Raw genomic sequence first — 17,409 nt, 5'->3', positions numbered from 1 at the left:
TTACCAGGTGTAAACGTATGTGTTTCTCTCGTCCACTTGTGATCCGATCGATGAAAACACATCCTAATATCAAGTGTAAACAGCCCCTTTGTTAGCTGGAATTTCACACTTCACATTGTCATCTGCGATGTCTGTGGTGCTGAACTCAAGCACATCAGGTGTTAGTAGATTACCTGCAACTGAGAATCATCACCTCTGACTATTGTATTAATTTGCGCTACTTATAGCAGCGCTACTTATAGTAGCACATCTGGAAATGTGCCTGTGTCTTTATTGTGCCTGTGTTATTTTATTTGTGCTATTGTAGTAAATCACTCGCAGATATTTTCACTCCCATCTGCGCTTGTTTGAAATTATACTCTCACACGAATTTACCCCGTATAGTTAATCTGGCCCTAAATATACTAAAATCTCTATTGAAGTTACTGATAAGTGTGCAAAGAATTGAAATGATTCTATTTAAAATATAAAGTGAAACAGTAAAGGTTCATTGAAAATAGTCATAGATCGTTCTTGAATTGGACATCGCTGGTACGTTTTGTAACATGCAGCGTATTTACTTACCACTGCTAAAAATATTAATTATAACATTAGTATTACATTTCAAGTGGTAATTTTTACAATGATTTCCTCACAAAAATCAACGTTTTAGGTAAAAGATTGGACAAATGAGAGACGTTTTTATTAAAAATCAATGATATCACAGCTAAATCTAAATCTGTACGTATGTATATATGATTTAACATTATGTCATACAAGTGTTCAGTTAGTTGGATAATATAGGTGAGCCACTTCTCTGCATGTGGTGTTTATGACTGATTATAAATATGGTGCTCATTTGAATATTGTAGATGTGCATATCTCATTGCAGTCTGTAGTTTTTTGTAAATATGTTAATTCGCCATCTGCAGTAGTACTGCAGAACTGCTCTCTCTCTCTCTCTCTCTCTCTCTCTGTCCCCCATGTCCTCACATGTCCAGTTCAAGAGGTCAGATATCACACCCTAGAATCTTTTCATTTTCTTAATCACATATATTTTATCCTTTCTCATACACACTCAAACAAACAAACTTTTTTGCATGTTGTTCACAGACTATTGAGGGTAGCAGTGTCCTCTTCTCACCCCAGCTCTTGATATTCTCCTCAGAGAATTGCTCAACAGGCCTTTCAACTGCTTTTATCTCCAGACCTTATGATTCACCCTGATTCTGTTGTGTCTTAACCCCAGCGTTCTTGGTCCTCAAAGGTGGTATTGAACTTTAAAAAGCACAGCCACTCAATAATCACTTAGCCTCTGATCTCTTGACAATTACAGTCGAGTGGTGGCCACTTTTAAACTATAATGCAAATTCTCATGAGCTTTCCAGAATCAGAGCACCAGGGATGGGCTTCACACGTTGAACTACAGCTTCACGCTATTTCTAGTGTCCTCTGCATAAATGCTTACAGTATATTATGGCAAACAAGCTTGCGTTAGACATCCTCTGGTACCTTCTTACCTCCAGATATTGTCTAATTAGCATTTTAAGGTTTTGGACATAGCCCAAGTATCCAAGCAAGAAGGCATCAATAAGCATCAGCCAGTGAAATTGGAAGAGAGAAATAAAACAATCTTTGCTTACCTACAACACCTCTGAAACAAAAAAGCCATGCGGGTCGTGTCTTGTTGCTTTGCGAATCAGTGCGAATGACTTAAGTTACTTTCTCTAGTTTGTTAAAAAACAATCAACTTTGTCATTGTCTTGTAGGAGAGCAGAATGTCAGGATCATTGCTACGGTCGGGGAGGTGAATGACCTTGTAATTGATGCACATTGTCTGCAATTAGTTGTGTTAAGTATGAGCCATAACAACTCATTTAATGTGCACACGGCCTTAGCGAGTACAGCTTACATTAGCAAACATATTTTTTGACAGATTTAAGATTTTAAGATTTGCTTAGCAAGGAGGTTTTCTTGAGTGTTTCGCTTGCCAAACTGTTTCTTAGGATTGCATTACACTGCAGCTAAATGTAAATTAGATGTGTAAGAAAAACATTTTATGATAATTGGATGCTAATGGAGTATAAAATCAGTACATTTAATATTGAACAATATGGGTCTGGATATCATCACCCATTTTTACCAGTTAAAATACTTGCAAGACCATTGCATGATCACTAAAGCCTGTTTTTTAAAAAATATTGATAAGATTTTTCTTTGTCTATATTAAAAAAAATATATATTTCTTTCAGGTCACATCAGTATCTAATAAGGTTATTATTTTGCTTTTTTGTTTAATTACAATAACTATAAAACAGTATAATATTAACACAACAAGCTTATTTTATGTGTCTTTTATTTGATAGCCTACCACGTCTTTCAGCTAATGCAACTCATTTTCACATTACCTTCTGTTTAAGCCATTAGTTATTAGATCTAAACTGATATGTCATTAAATACTGGTTTACTCAAAGATCATTTTTTCAAGTTGATTTTAATTCATATGTGACCAGCACTGCAGCCTTCAGAGGTGCGATCCAAGTGCTGTTTTATATACCCACACATTTCACGTTTGATGGACTTTCAATCATGGGCTTTAGGTCTCCAGGTCTTTAAATCTTTTCCGTAAATATCTCAAATCTACAAGGTCAGGGAAAAGACAAGAGCTTGAAATCTGCTAGCTAGCATATACCCATAATGTCCTTTTATATCCTCAAAGAGCTCTTTAATGGATGGGAAGTCAGAGTTATTAGCCTAACGCTGGAGTGGACAGAAAAATGCTGACAATGGATAAAACCAGCAGAAACTTTTTACTGTTTTGTTTTTTAATTTTTTATTATTATTACTATTTTAATTGACAAATATATAACAGGCCATCAAGCATGCGGTTGCAAACATGGCCACAGTTTTTTTTTTTGCTAATATATGTTTAGAGAAAAAAAATCTTGATTCATTTTAATAATAATATAATAATAATATGCTATTAAGTTTTTTGCTAATTTACAGTTTTCCTTCTTCATTAGTATTATTTGTATTATAATAATTGAATAGAAAAATAACTTGAAAGGAAGTGATGACAGTTTTGATTTAGGTGGATGTATGATGTTTACAGGAAAGGGCTATATTTAGAGGTTTTAGGGGTGTAGAGTGCACTTCAGTAAAGATCACTGGATCACCCTGATAATGGCCTGTCTCGCCGGCAAAAAAAATCAGCTTTTCTCAACACTTTCTCTTAGTTTTTGATTGTCATGCACTTTCACTACAAAAAGCAAATGCCAGTAAATCACTTAAGGTCTGGCCATCCCTCTAACTTTAAACTACACACACATTCACACACCCTTCTTACCTCCCCCTAACCTAATGCTTTTTCTTCCATCCCGAAATAAAAACCCATTTACGAACATTTATTTAAAATGTCTCATGGATGTATTAGTTACCTCTTACGTATAAGCTTTGTACCCGGGCACATGGATGAATGGGCTGTTCATCAGTTCTTTAGTTTTGCCTTTATGATGTGTTATATCTGTGTGTGCGTCATTAGGTTACATTTGTGCATTTGGGAGACACTTTTATCCATAGCGTTCAAGAACATGCAATGTTTATTAATAAATTATGTTTCTCTGTTTCTTGGGATAAGAACCCATGACTTATGATTGTCACTATAAATGCGTGCCTTTGTATTTGCAGTGCAGAAACAAACTCCAAAAGTAACAAACTCCAAAAGTAAAAAAATGTGTCGCCTGCCCTGAACTTTTAAAGCACGCCACTTCTTGAAAAATAAATCAAGCTGATAACATCTGACATTTACAAATCAATCATCAAATGACATTTTCTTTTATCAGACAGTCGATTTTTAGATGTTGATGGAGTGCAGTTTAGGGTTTAGATGGGTTTAGTTTGGAGAATTATGTATTCTCATAAGCAATCGATGTGAGTGGTCTCAGATATTGAAAAGGCAAATCATTTGGTCATGTAGCTAAACTAATCAGATAATGGACAAGAAAACACGATCGTATTTTACTGGACCCGGCTGCAACAACTGAGAAACAAAGTCTATTTTATAGAACTGTTTGTTGTGTTTGTACAACTTATGAAAGGAAAGGTAGAGAGACTTCTTAATCTTTTAAAATATAGGGATTAATGTAGTGTAATAAATTAGCCATGCAGACCCAGTGGCTTTTTTAATGTTTTTTTCATGATTCGGTAATACATTTGCAAATTTTAGGACCCATGGTGTGTATTCATTTAGAGTTATACACTATATAGAAAAAAGTTTTGGGACGCCCACTTCTAATAAACAGCTTTGTCTACTTTAGTCATTTCGGTAAGCATAAATCTTAATGCTATAGCATGTAAAGATATTCTAGAGACTTTTGTGTGCTTTTAATTTTATAGCAACAGTTTGGGCAGAGCGCCTTATTTTATTACATCATGACAATGCCCCTATGTACAAAGCAAGGTTCAAAACAAATGATTGATGTAGTTTGGTGTGAAAGAACTTGACTGGTGTGCAGAACGCCCAGACTGAACTCAGCTTAACACCTTTGTTATGACTTACAGGCTCGTCATCATCGTCATCACAGAGGTCGTTATAGCACAGATAAAATCCTTTCCAAAACTGTGCCAACAAAGATGGAAACAAAGTTCTTTAATGGTATTGTAAGGTATAGCATTAGTATTTGTTTTGATTGGAATAACTGGAATAGATAAACATGTTTATTCAATCTTACGATCGGGTTCGGGTCTAAAAGTTTCATGTGTGCCTCGGACACGGGTCGGGTATGATAATAGCGGCATCAGGTCTCAGGTGTTTTTGCAGAATGGACCCACAGATCTGAACTCTCTCGCGTGTGCGTCTATGTTCTTTTCAAACCTCTCTGTTTGCCAAGAGCGCTTGCGACATTGTGTGGCTGGCGGAAGGTTATTTTTTGTTGAGACAGACATGGCAGTCAATTTTAAATTTACATTTTAGCGGTTACATTGGTGTCATCGGCAGATAACAAAGTAAAACAAATGGAGCAGGTCGCCAAATTGGTGCTGCGTACTGCACACATGTCGGTGCCGTTTACATTGCCACTGGTTCGGGTCAGACTCAGGTCTAATTTTCTCGGGTTGGGTCTTACTTTAAAAAATATATATATTTATGCACGTTGGGTTCGGGTATAAAGTGATTCGGGTCATTTTGGGTCGGGTACATTTCTTTGGACCTGAAAAGACCTCTACTCTGCAGCCCCTAACATCTTTATTAGAAGGGGCAGCCTTATGCTTTTGTCAGTAGCCCTATTTGTTACTTCAGGTTTAGTAATGATGTGAATAACTTGTTTAATTAGTTTACTTTGAATTAATTTACTATGCTAAATGTAGTAGTTTGGTAATAGCAATAGTCTTTGTGAAAGTAAGTTTTTGAACCCTTTTACAGTATCTTGAGAGTAAATGTGAAAATGAAGTTGAAATATTATGTGTGGGGAAATTCATGCTGCTTATTTACTAAGAATCTTTGCCAAGTTTTACAAAACTAATTTGCCATTAAAAATGGCTCACACGTCAAGTGAAAATTATTTTGATTAGAAACATTTATTTATGCTACAAAAACATATCTAGTTAAATTAAATCAACAACATAAACACTTGATTAAATCTCAAATGTATTGCATGCCATCTGTTTTTTGTATAAAGCTTTAAAATATGTTTTGTCACCTAGCCCAGTACACATAAGCCATGTGGTTATTGATTACAACATTTATTGAATAAAAACGGAAAACTGTAAAATGGTCTGCTTTGTTTTATTAAACAAGATAGATTTTTCTCAGTTTTTTACTACGACCAAGATGAGATATATACTGCATTTCAGGAGTCATTATTGCTTAAAGCCAGATGATATTAAAGCAATTTACAACAATCTTTTCAGAATTATATATCCCAGATGATACTTGTACGTATATGTGGTTCCAAAAAGTAACAGGAAACTAATATTTCATACTTGTGTTGTTTTCCCACAGATATCGTTCTCTCAGCACAGCAGCATCATGGACCTGGTTCAGTTCTTTGTCACATTTTTCAGGTATGCACACTTTATTCTTTAGAATACTGTATTACTACATACTGTCAAGAACCCATTAATGAAAGCTATAGCGGATAAATAAGCAGAACAGATCTGATTGTGTAGGCTGTGATCAGAACTGGCACGCTTTCAGGTTCCTCAAATAAGTGCATGTTACTAGTCATTCACACAAAACACATTCTTGCCTTCAAAATCTATATAGTCTCAAGGTTTTAAGCAACCAAGCTCACTCCCCAGCAAGCAATTTTAAAGATGACAAATAACTGTCCAAACAAAGGCCAGATGTCTAGGCTAGTACAAGGCAACATTTGGGCTGTCAAAAATGAAATAAATAAATAAATGTTACCAAATAACTTGTAATCACTGTTGACTTTGCTTACATGATGGAATCATCATTATTTTGGCAAAAACTACATGCAGGTTTATTTTTTGCCATTATGCCTAAATTTCTGCATAACCTAAAATACATTTTCCTGGTAAACATTACTGCATCTTTTGATGGAATGTCCACTAGAGGCGTTTTGTTTCTGTCCGTTTTGATGCAGGATTTTTTTTAGTTACAAAGCAGACGCATATTAAAACCTGCTCTTCTTAGTTAAGTAGATTTGTGCTGTTTTGTACTTATTTATAGACATATGCCTTCAAACGTGCGGCATGTATAAGCGATTTACACTGTCCTTGCAGTTTAATAAAAAAAAACACAGCCGATTAAGACATACAGATGTATGTTGGTCATACATTACAGTCCCTTTTGTAAGTCGACACTAAGCTTACTGTAAAACAGCATGTTTTTGACATGCCTTGTCTGAACGCAATACATTCTTAAAGTAACAACCTCAGACGTTTATCCGCCACAGTCACACAAGCACAAACTGAAGAATATATTTCAATAGTATATTGTCTGCTTTGTAAACTTGAATGAACCCACATCAAAACAAAATAAGCAACTCTAGCGCCCCTGTGTAACAACCATGTGTAGGGAAGTTTTACAAAATTTGCATCTTAAATATGGAATGCTTAAGTGCCGTGTTTTAATAAAAAAGCACAGACAGAATGTGAGACTTCATCCTGTGTGAAAAGACTCTTAAGGGGGTCGCACACCGGACAAGAAGCGTAACGGGCAACTTGGAGGTATCGTACACCGAAAGTGCACATTAAATAGCGCAAGCTTAGTCAGATAGTGTCTAATTCAAAATGCTAAATATACATTTGCAGCCAATGTTAATTGTTAATGATTTGGGACAAATATGGTGTTATTTAATGTACAACTATGTGAGTGGCGCTCTGTGGCTCGACAGGGATTTCAGCAACTTTCTGAGTCATAGCTGGGCGCCGCGGACAGGCGCCACCTGTCAGCGCCAGTGTACGTATCCTCGTAGAAAACAATGTGTTTAAGAACGGCGCTAAGCTGTGCGTCTGATGTGCGACCCCCTTTAGATTGCTTTCACATTTGGTTCATAGCCCAGATTCATTTTCACCCTTGCAAGCTGCAATTTTTTTCTCAGGTTTTGTGCTTTTGGTTTTTACTAAAGTTTTCATTTAATGAAGTTTATTTAACTAAGTTCGGGAGGAGCATGGTAAATAGCATTTCCTCACCTCTATCCCGTGACAGATTTTTTGCAGCATCCCTCCTCCACCCCATCATCTCTCTCTCATCTAGTTTCATTTATTCCAGTTAAAGATGAGGGAGTACTCTGGGTTTGGGCTGAAACTTGGACAGCACGCCAAATATGCTTATCTCATTCCCTGTCGATTACATGTTAATGTGAACATGTGAATTATTTTGGGTCCCCTCAAAAAAATCATTGTGTCAGTCATGTTAGTCGTTTATATGCTGATGTGAAGTAAACTACAGTCATAGACAATACATGCTGTGAAAGTGGCATTACTTTAATAGAAATGCACTTCACCTCATAAATTGAGTCTGAATTCTTTGTATCAACCATTTTATATAAAAATGATTAATGTTTCAATAGACGGGTCTTCTCCAGGTCTCCTCATATTGATAAACGAAGACAATTTATAACAAATAATACAGAATGCACTCATGATGTTCCTTTTTTTCTAAATATAAACTTTCCAATAATGTTTATTTTTGCTGGTAGGTACATTGAAAATGCCATGGTTATTGTACATCTGGACATTCAAATTACAGAGCTGTCTGTCTGCAGTTGTGTTCAAGTGCTTCAAGATGCAGCAAAAATAATTACAGGCCACCTACTCTGTATAAATAATATGCCGTCTGCTACAGTATGTATAAACATTGAGGTTGGCTGAGAGCTTTCTAGCGCTTCTGGGTTGTTTTGTGGATTGTATAACTGTTAGGACAACAAGTGTCATGAAATGACATTATAATCTTTCTTTACATTTCAATTCGTTTTATTATAAAGAAACAAAATGATTCTCTAAACTAGCTTGCATAAAGGTAAACTGATAATATCATACTTCTACTCTCTTGTTTATTTGATAAACAGCTTCATGTGTACTTTTGCATCACAAGTATTCACTTAGCAGCTACTTTTATTCAGAGTGACTTACATTGCATTCATCATTCATGCATTGTTTGGATATTGAACCCTTCCCTGTGTCTCAATTCATTCCCTAGCTCCCCAGATGAATCAGTGAATCAGTATATCATGTATGCAGGTTCAGGCACTGGTACGGACTCTAGCTCACTTGTCATTGGGACAGTGTTCACTTATTCTCCTGTGACGTGGCTGCTAAGCGAATTGTGATCATTCACAGCTGTTACTCAACAACAACCTGCAAAACCAACATCTCTCTGACTTAATTTTTAAACAATACATCGTGAAAAACCCTGTCATTATTCTTTTACATTATAAATTGTCTCATTCATTAAGTTTTTGAGTTTGCTCACGTGATTTTCGGTTGGAGAGCTTTAGAAAAGGTCACGTGATTTCGGTAAGGGAACATAGTGAGCATCGATGCTCACTGTGTTTTGCTATGCATTATTTTTAGGGAACGGACGTTCCAGCGCACTGGAAGGATTTAGCAAATGAGGCAGCCCTTAAAATAGCCAACTCCCTGATCAGTGCCCAGACTACTGAACAAGGGAGCTGATTGAGACACAACCCTTAACTTTGACGTTGCTGTATACACTGCATATTTGTATATGTATTTGTGTTGTAAGCGAAGGCATTCATTCTTTACTACATTGGAAAGAGTAGAGTAGTATCTAGTATGCACACAGTAGTATACAGAGTACTTAATTTTTTTGGAGGGGATATTGTATGTAGTTAGGAATGCGTTGATAGATACAAACAATGAAGCTACAGGCTGCAGGGCTTTTGTTGTCTGATGTGTTTTATGTTCTCTGCAGGCAGAGACACAGATGATGGAATACATCATGGCATTTGAGAGAGATTGGCGTGAATACTTTTATCACTCCCCTTAAATCTATTCCTCTCTTTTTCTTACTCCTCCTCAGGCTGCCCATTCACAGTTCCAGTTCTCAATTGAGAGTGACTTTGTATGTCAAGTGTGTTTAAAGATACAGCTCAGCCAACGTTTTCTGTAGATAATATTATAATGTGGTTGTACATAACTGAACACAAGTTGCTTGCAAATTTTTATTTACATGGATAACTATGTTTTATATCTTCAAAGTGACAAATAGAACGATGAACTGTCTCTTTAGCCCCGAGAGCTATTTTCTGAGCTGTATCAAACACCCAACCAACTTTATAAAGCAGCATTCTTTAAAAAATGCTAGAAAGGCATTTCTTCCCCTGCAAAATGTATTGTTTTGGGGGGAAAACAGTTACTTTTTTCCTACATTTTGATTACCAAGAATAAGTTTTATTTGGAAAATAATCCTCACCACTGTGAAGTCCTTGCCCACACCATCATGATCACCAAATATTTACATTCCGCTTCCAATTAAAGACGGTTTCAACAGTAACAACATAAACAAGCGGCTTTCGTGGTTAACATGTACATCCGGTAAACTCCGCTATGAATAAATAACAACAAAGGTCTTTTAAAGTAGTTTATTCAGGGCTCCAGACTAACTTTTTTCACTATGAGCACAGTGGCCCCCAACTGATAATTTAAGGGGCACAACCAGAAAATTTAGAGGCACACACCGTAAATCAACATACTAACCAAATATTCACATTTCTACTAAGTAATACACTGTATTACCAATAAAAACTTTGATGATAGATGCAGAAAGTACAATGTGCCGTTTTAAATTCAGTGTCACATCACAAAAAAAGGTCACATTTACTGGTCGCACATGTGCGACTGGATGTAAAATTCAGTGGCACACTCTCAAATTTTGGTGGCAAAATGCCACCTTTTGGTGGCAGTCTGGAGCCCTGTTATTTATATAACAAGCAAAATGAACAACATGTAGATTAGGAAACCAAAACGTGAAGTGAAGTTCGGACCAGACGCGTATTGTGTCACCACAAGTGCATCCGATGAAACAGTCTAAAAAGAAAAAACTTAATCTGTTGAACACAAAAAAGATAAATTATGGTAAACACACAGTTGACGGTACCCATATACTTCTATAGTATTTTTATCCTACTATGGTAGTCAAAAGGTACCGTCAACTGTGTGTTTACCATAATTTCATTACATATTTTCTATTGTGTTTAATAGAATAATGAAACTCATATAGGTTTAGACCAACAGGGTGAGTAAATTTCATAGATAATTTTTGGGTGAACAAGCCTTTAAACATGAATTACAAAGTTTTTTTTTTTTTAAAGTGGGCCATTGTAATGGAAAACATAATCATCATATAACTTTTTAATTTTTAACCAAAACCGTGATTAAATTCCAAACATTGTACTCAAACCCAATCCACAATTGTAAAGTCATCTTAAATTGTAAAGGCAGTTTTCTGGATTCATTCAGGCTAGAAAGTGTTGTTTATATTGTACTCTGCGCATTTCAGTTGTTTTCCCTCTAAAAATCTTTTTTTTCCCATGTGTGTGTCTGGATGTCACCATAACCATGTCACTCTGACTCTCTAACCTGATTGGCTGCCAGGATGATTGATATGCCACCTTGCACTAGACACACTAAAAAGGTAAACAGGTGCTTCTTAGAGAAGTACTCAGGCCAGCAGAAAACAAGTCTGAATTACAGTTTTTCATGTCAACCTCGTAATGCATTTGCATTCTGTTCTCCTTCTAGGATTTTATACTGCCATAAAACGTGTTAGAATAAAAAATATTATAATACATTTTTGATTTGCATACGATTAGCATATCACTTCCAGCCTTAATATAATCTTAATTAGAGGTGCAGTTTTCGAAATCTTCCTAAAGTTTCACGACAGCCCTCCTGAGAGACCGGTCTACAAGCCTGAAGCCAATAGAAAGAAATTTCTCTCCTCTGATTCATCTCGCATTGATAAAGCTGATGAGCTTTTTAATCAAACTAGACTGCCGTTTCTTGTAGTGATCCCATGGGCTTTTCTTTCCCAGGTATTTTCGATCCATTCAAAGATGTGTATCTTTATATGTAAAAAGTAATTAGTGGTGTTTACACAGATTGAGGAGAAACACATGATAAAATATTAAATGTATTAAAAACACTTAGGGCTGCATGTACTGCACATTTACATTTAATTTATTTAGCAGACGCTTTTATCCAACTTTACTGTAGTCCCATTTGTTTTAACTGAAGTAAAACCATGATTAATTTTCATAAGGGCGTGCACATTAGCTGGACCAGCCTGAAAAGTATTACAATACTTTTTATTTCCTATTTGAAATATGTTATTAAAACTTAACCTTGTTAAACATTTCTGGAGATTTCTGACTTTCTCCATTCAAACAAACTGCCGCTGAACTTTACATGTAAGCATTTACAAGACAGTTTTATCCAAAAATGAGGAACAATGAAGCGATTCATCTTAAGGAGGCAATAATACAAAAAGTGCTATACAAAGTTTCAACAATGGCTAGAGACCTAGCTGTTGGAAGGAAGAGAGAATATTAGAGGAATGTTTTTTTTGTTCCTTAACAAAGGGTGACTGTTTAGAAATTCCTGTCAAATATTCATGAAAAAAGCCACTTTTTTAATACTGAGTGAGAGAGAGATAAAGAGAGGTGTGATGTGTTCTTCTGGATTCCTGGTAGACCAGTCAAGCTCCTTCATGCATAACTATTTGTAATGGTTTAACCGTTGCAATAGTGTAGTCTAGAAATTACAGTGACCTTGTGCAGCAAGCTCAGTTAGTTAGGGCCTGATTTTAGTCTTTTTATTCAAACCTTCATTTAATAATAACTATCTGAAGGCTGTCACCGTGATGGTCACTTAGTGAACTTGTTTGTTAAAGACATTGTATGTATTTGGAAGAACCGCCCTTAGCTCTATCAACTAAAAAATAACTACTGTAGTGTGTACTTAGGAGAAAAGTCTGTACTTTGGAGCATAAAGGTATTTTGCTAGAGTCCCTCATTAGCTTTAGAAGTCCTTTTGAATATATTTTCTTTGAAGAGTGATTTTTTTACCGTCTCTGCTCTCTTACTACTGCTCTAAATGAGCAAGAAAAACGATAACAATTAAAGAGCGCTTAAGCCTTTCACCCGCTCCTCCGGCTAATTGGTGACACCGCAATTCGGTTTAGCCCAATTACTCTCTCTTTCCCTCCTCTCTCTCCCTCTTTGTCGATTAGCATTCTTGCACCTCTCATTTCTCCTCTGCTTACTTTCTGTCAGGACAGCAATGCTGAAGCATTGAGTGAGCGCATTCATATCAGCGATAATGTTATTAACATTCTGAATGCTTGTGCGTCAGTGGATAGTGACTGGAGGCAATTCATTTTAGTTCTGTAACCGACTAAAGCCCTTTCTCCCACTTATGATTTGGAAGTAATAGAGCTTTTGTCCTCCATACCTATTAGAGGGACTGAAATAGAAGAGGCTAAGAAGAAAAGAGCAGGATGGTTATTAAACATTTGACTTGTACAGTATGTATACAGTATATGGGCTCAGCTCAAGTCGTCTGTTTTTACTGTATTGATTGTGTATTAACTGTAGGCTGTGTGCTCTCTCTGGTGCTGGATTGACTCTCTTGCTCCCTCCTCAAGACGTTTGCTGCTACCTGCACAGATCAATACTAGAAGTGGATCACACTCTACAAATGTACTCTGACAAAAACAGGCTAGCACTGAATCCATGCTGGGTGCAAATATACACATGAATACATACCAATTTGAGATGGAGGAAGAGTGATGGACTGTGACAGGCAGGGAAAGATAAAGCAGCGCCAGGGCTCGGCAATCAGGACGGCCCTGGGGCCAGTGTGAGAAAAGTTTGGGCTAGTTGACTGAACGGTGTCTTGCCCAACTGGGCCAGCGCTGCGTCTACCATACACTGTCAGTTTTGTTTGTGTACTTGTAGAGCTGCTGTTGGGTGTGCTAAAAAACAACCGAACATGACAGAAAAGAGAAGTAGGGCTCCATTATTTAAAAAATGTGATAACTTGCTAAAAGATGCGAGTTATTTTAAATACAGCTCCGGAAAAAATTAAGAGACCACTTCAAGATCATATTCAGTTTTTTTTCTACATTTTCTATTTTTAGGTATGTGTTTAAGTAAAATTATCATTTTTGTTTTTAAGGGAACATTTCACAAGACTTTTTTAAGATGTCAGATAAATCTTTGGTGTCCCTATAGTACATATGTGAAGTTCTAGCACTTAAAACCATATAGATAATTTATTATAGCATGTTAAAATTGCCACTTTGTAGGTGTGAGCAAAAATGTGCCATTTTTGGGTGTGTCCTTTAAAATGCAAATGAGCTGATCTCTACACTAAATGGCAGTGCAGTGGTTGGATAGTGCAGGTTAAGTGGTGGTATTATCCCCTTCTGACATCACAAGGGAAGCCAAATTTCAATATATTTTTACATGCTTGCAGAGAATGATTTACCAAAACTAAGTTAATGGGTTGATCTTTTTTACATTTTCTTGGTTGATAGAAGCACTGGGGACCCAATTATTGCACTTAAACATGGAAAAAGTCAGATTTTCCCCTTTTATTATGTCAACTACCGACACCATTATTGCCAAATTCCTAATAAAAGTGTTTTAAATTGTCATATTAAATTTAAGTTAAGTTAAATTTTATATACATTTTAAACAACACAATGCTAATGTTTTTACATGGTTTTCTTAAATACTGGACTGAAATGATCAAAATACATGTAGAAATGATGAATAAAAGCTAAACTTGAGTGGTCTTTTATGTTTTTTCACGGGATTGCATTTAAAAATTGATACAGTGGTGGCCGGTGACTTTTTGTTCGAGGGCACATGATGCGCAGCTTGTAACAACATGTATTTAGCCCGTCATGTGTATGGCTCATCATATCAAATATGGGTTTGCTGCGCCATGTGAACTATGTGCATCATGTGTGTTGTCAAAGTAAGTGCCTGCTGCACACACATGTAAAGGGTTTACGATAAAAGTGACGCTGGCGTTTGCTTAATCTCATGTGTATTTACTACAGAATTTACTGTTAAGTGAGTGTCTTGCAAGTATTTTGTGAACGTGAGCGTCTCTTTTATCTTTTATCCCTTCCGATGCGTGTGCAGCAGGCACTTATTTTGACAATATGCATTATGCACATGGTTCACATATTTTGAAATGTCGAGCAACACACATGACACTCCGAACACATATTTTGAATATGCGCCCATCGGAAGAGAAGTCACCAGGTGCCACTGAAACCATATAACAAAAATACACATTCTTTCTGGGAAGAGAAAGTATCACTCTTTTCTGTCTTAACGGTGTCTCTGCTGTCTCCATCCACCTAAAACTTTTTAGACTATACATGTTTAGTTATGGTAAAAAGTTCAAATGTGCATATTGCAATATGGACACATTTAAATAGCTAGATAGACAGAAACTAACTGCAATGCCCTCAATATTGATGTTAAAAAAACAAATATGTATTTTAAAATAATATTTTGCCTGTAAAAATGTGAGGAATGAAAACACAGAACCCTCTGACCTATCTAGACCAGCAGAAAAGGCAAAACTTTGAAAATATGTAACCTAAAAGAAACTGGAAACGTGGGCTGTGACACAGACAAGACTCAAGATAGCATATGACCATTTGCACACATACTGCATCTGATCCTCGCTTCATCAAAATAAATATGGTCTGTAATCTGACTAAAGCCCGTTCTGTGTGCCCAGACTGGCTGTTAATAAACGAATTCAGGGTTTTCTTAACATCCCTTTCACAACTTTCTCTGTGAAAGTGCACTCACATTATTTCGCCTCATTCTCTGGCCATTAGAAGCATTTTCCAGCCCGTTAAGGATAAATTGCCCTCATCATTAATAGATTTAATAAGGGACCTGTGACTCGTTCTGATTGGGTTTTGAAATATGGCGTATATGAAAAGGTGCTTTCAGACACTTGCTTTACCTCAACCACACTCTTATTAGTTTGATGCTAATATTAGCTTTAGATGTAATGAGCTAAGCTTTTTAATATATGAAGGCGGAGAGACTAGAAGAAAAATATTTAAACTTTCCAAGTTCCCAAAAGTCCCCCGCTGTGCTTGTGCAGTACTGTATGAACATAATTTTCACAATAATCATGTGAAAATGTCTCGCCTTTGCTGGGTTAATACTCAGTCCATGGTGCGAATTCAAATTTCATGAACGTACAGTATAATACGTCATGAACTTTTTGCCTCGCAAATCTTCGGATTCACTCTAATTTAAAATGATAAATTCTTCCCCTAGGCAGTGTTTTTTTTATCTAATGGTTTAAATTTGTAATAATGCTGGCTAAAAGGAGACTCTGTTTGAGTGTGAATGACATGTTCATCGCATTACCCCCACATGGCCCCTGTTGCTCTGTTGTTCATGTTGGCATATTAACTGTTTTGTGTCAAAAAGGATGAATACACCCCCAATGTTAAAATCTGATACTTGTCTGTATGCAAAAAGCCATATTCAAAAAGTGTGAAATGTAATGGAATTGTATAAAATGCATTATGCATACCAGTCATGCCAAGTACACCGAAACATTACCGCTACATACTGAGAAAACTGAAAATCGTTTTTTTTTTCTCGTTTTTAGAAAGGCCACTACAGTAGTGCTTTGTTATAATTTGCAGCAGCAGGTGCTGACCATGAACTTTGGATGAAAACTGAGTAAAGAAACATTAAATGGAGTGTACATGACCAGCAAATGCGTTTTTACTTTATTGAAGCTCAGTCGACGTCACCTTGTCACTTAAATGTGAATTGAAAGACGGGATGCTGCTTTCTTAAGTGGTTTCGTAACAGCTAGTCAAGGCCAACTCTATCTAAAAACAGCCACCGGAGAGAAAAATCAAACCTGCTGGAGTGTATATCTGCTTGCTTTTCACTGCGGCAGACGGTATTAAGTAAATTATCGACGTAACAGTCGGTTCCACTTCGGATTGATTCTTTCATACCTAATGAACTTGTTACTCATTGATTGCGTGATTGAAATATAAATATGTAGCAGTTGTCCATACTAGAAGGTTATTGAAATGTTATCCACAGTTGCGATGATGAAATCATGAATCTTGTTTGATTGACTGATCTATTGATTTTCCATTTCTTTCGTCGCCAGCTGTTTCCTGTCCCTGCTGCTGGTTGCTGCCGTGGTTTGGAAAGTCAAACAGACGTGCTGGGCATCACGGAGGAGAGAGGTAACAGCTGCAAATTAGCACTTCCGTTGACGTCTTCGCACTTGCTATTGGTTATTGCCCCGAGGTTTCTTAGCATTGTGCCCGTGATTTCAGGATTATTGGTTGAGCCTCTACATGCATTTGCGTGCATGCATTCGTATCTTAATGTCTCAGCTGGTGGGTTATTGCCTTTGCCATCTGTGACCTCCCATGATGCTCCTGGGTATAGTTGATCCTTGTAAAAACGTCTCATAACTTTAACCCTATTATAGCGTGTGATGCTTGCTGTCATAGAACAGGACTGTTCTGGGATCAGAGGGAAAGCATATGGCATTTATTTTATAACTTGTTTCTTGCTGTTACGCTGCAGCAAGCAAACACCTCACTGAGTCTGATGGGTGTGTAAATGTCACCCACATGCTGGCCAAACTGCCTCTTTTAATGAGAGGTGCAATAATAAACACCATTTTCCTTCATTACCCATCTTCACAAACCAATTAACCCTGACAGGGGCTCATGTAAAAGCGATGGATTGGTATATGTGTTTCTCTTAAAGCCCCAACAGACGCTGAGAAGATGCCTTCTCTCCTCTCTCTTGTTTACTCTTTCTCTATCTCTTTTTATTCATGTTATTTTATTGGGCACGTAAATGCAAATGGGATTTTGTAGACGAGTTGTCATCATGCTTTTTTAAATCAATA

At 36.7% G+C, this 17,409-nt stretch overlaps 1 protein-coding gene across 1 annotated transcript in view; it reads left to right on the top strand.

The window, feature by feature from the left end:
* atrnl1a (attractin-like 1a) overlaps nucleotides 1–17,409 on the top strand; it is a 273,803-nt gene that overhangs the window by 171,529 nt on the left and 84,865 nt on the right. Inside the window, exons 27-28 of the mRNA XM_065296956.1 lie at nucleotides 5,978–6,039; nucleotides 16,651–16,729. Coding sequence (XP_065153028.1) covers nucleotides 5,978–6,039; nucleotides 16,651–16,729 — 141 coding nt within the window. The remainder of the gene's footprint in view (nucleotides 1–5,977; nucleotides 6,040–16,650; nucleotides 16,730–17,409) is intronic.

The sequence above is a fragment of the Paramisgurnus dabryanus genome, chromosome 20 (assembly GCF_030506205.2).
Source record: "Paramisgurnus dabryanus chromosome 20, PD_genome_1.1, whole genome shotgun sequence".
Taxonomy (NCBI): Eukaryota; Metazoa; Chordata; class Actinopteri; order Cypriniformes; family Cobitidae; genus Paramisgurnus; species Paramisgurnus dabryanus.
This window is presented reverse-complemented; position numbering and strand designations above follow the sequence as displayed.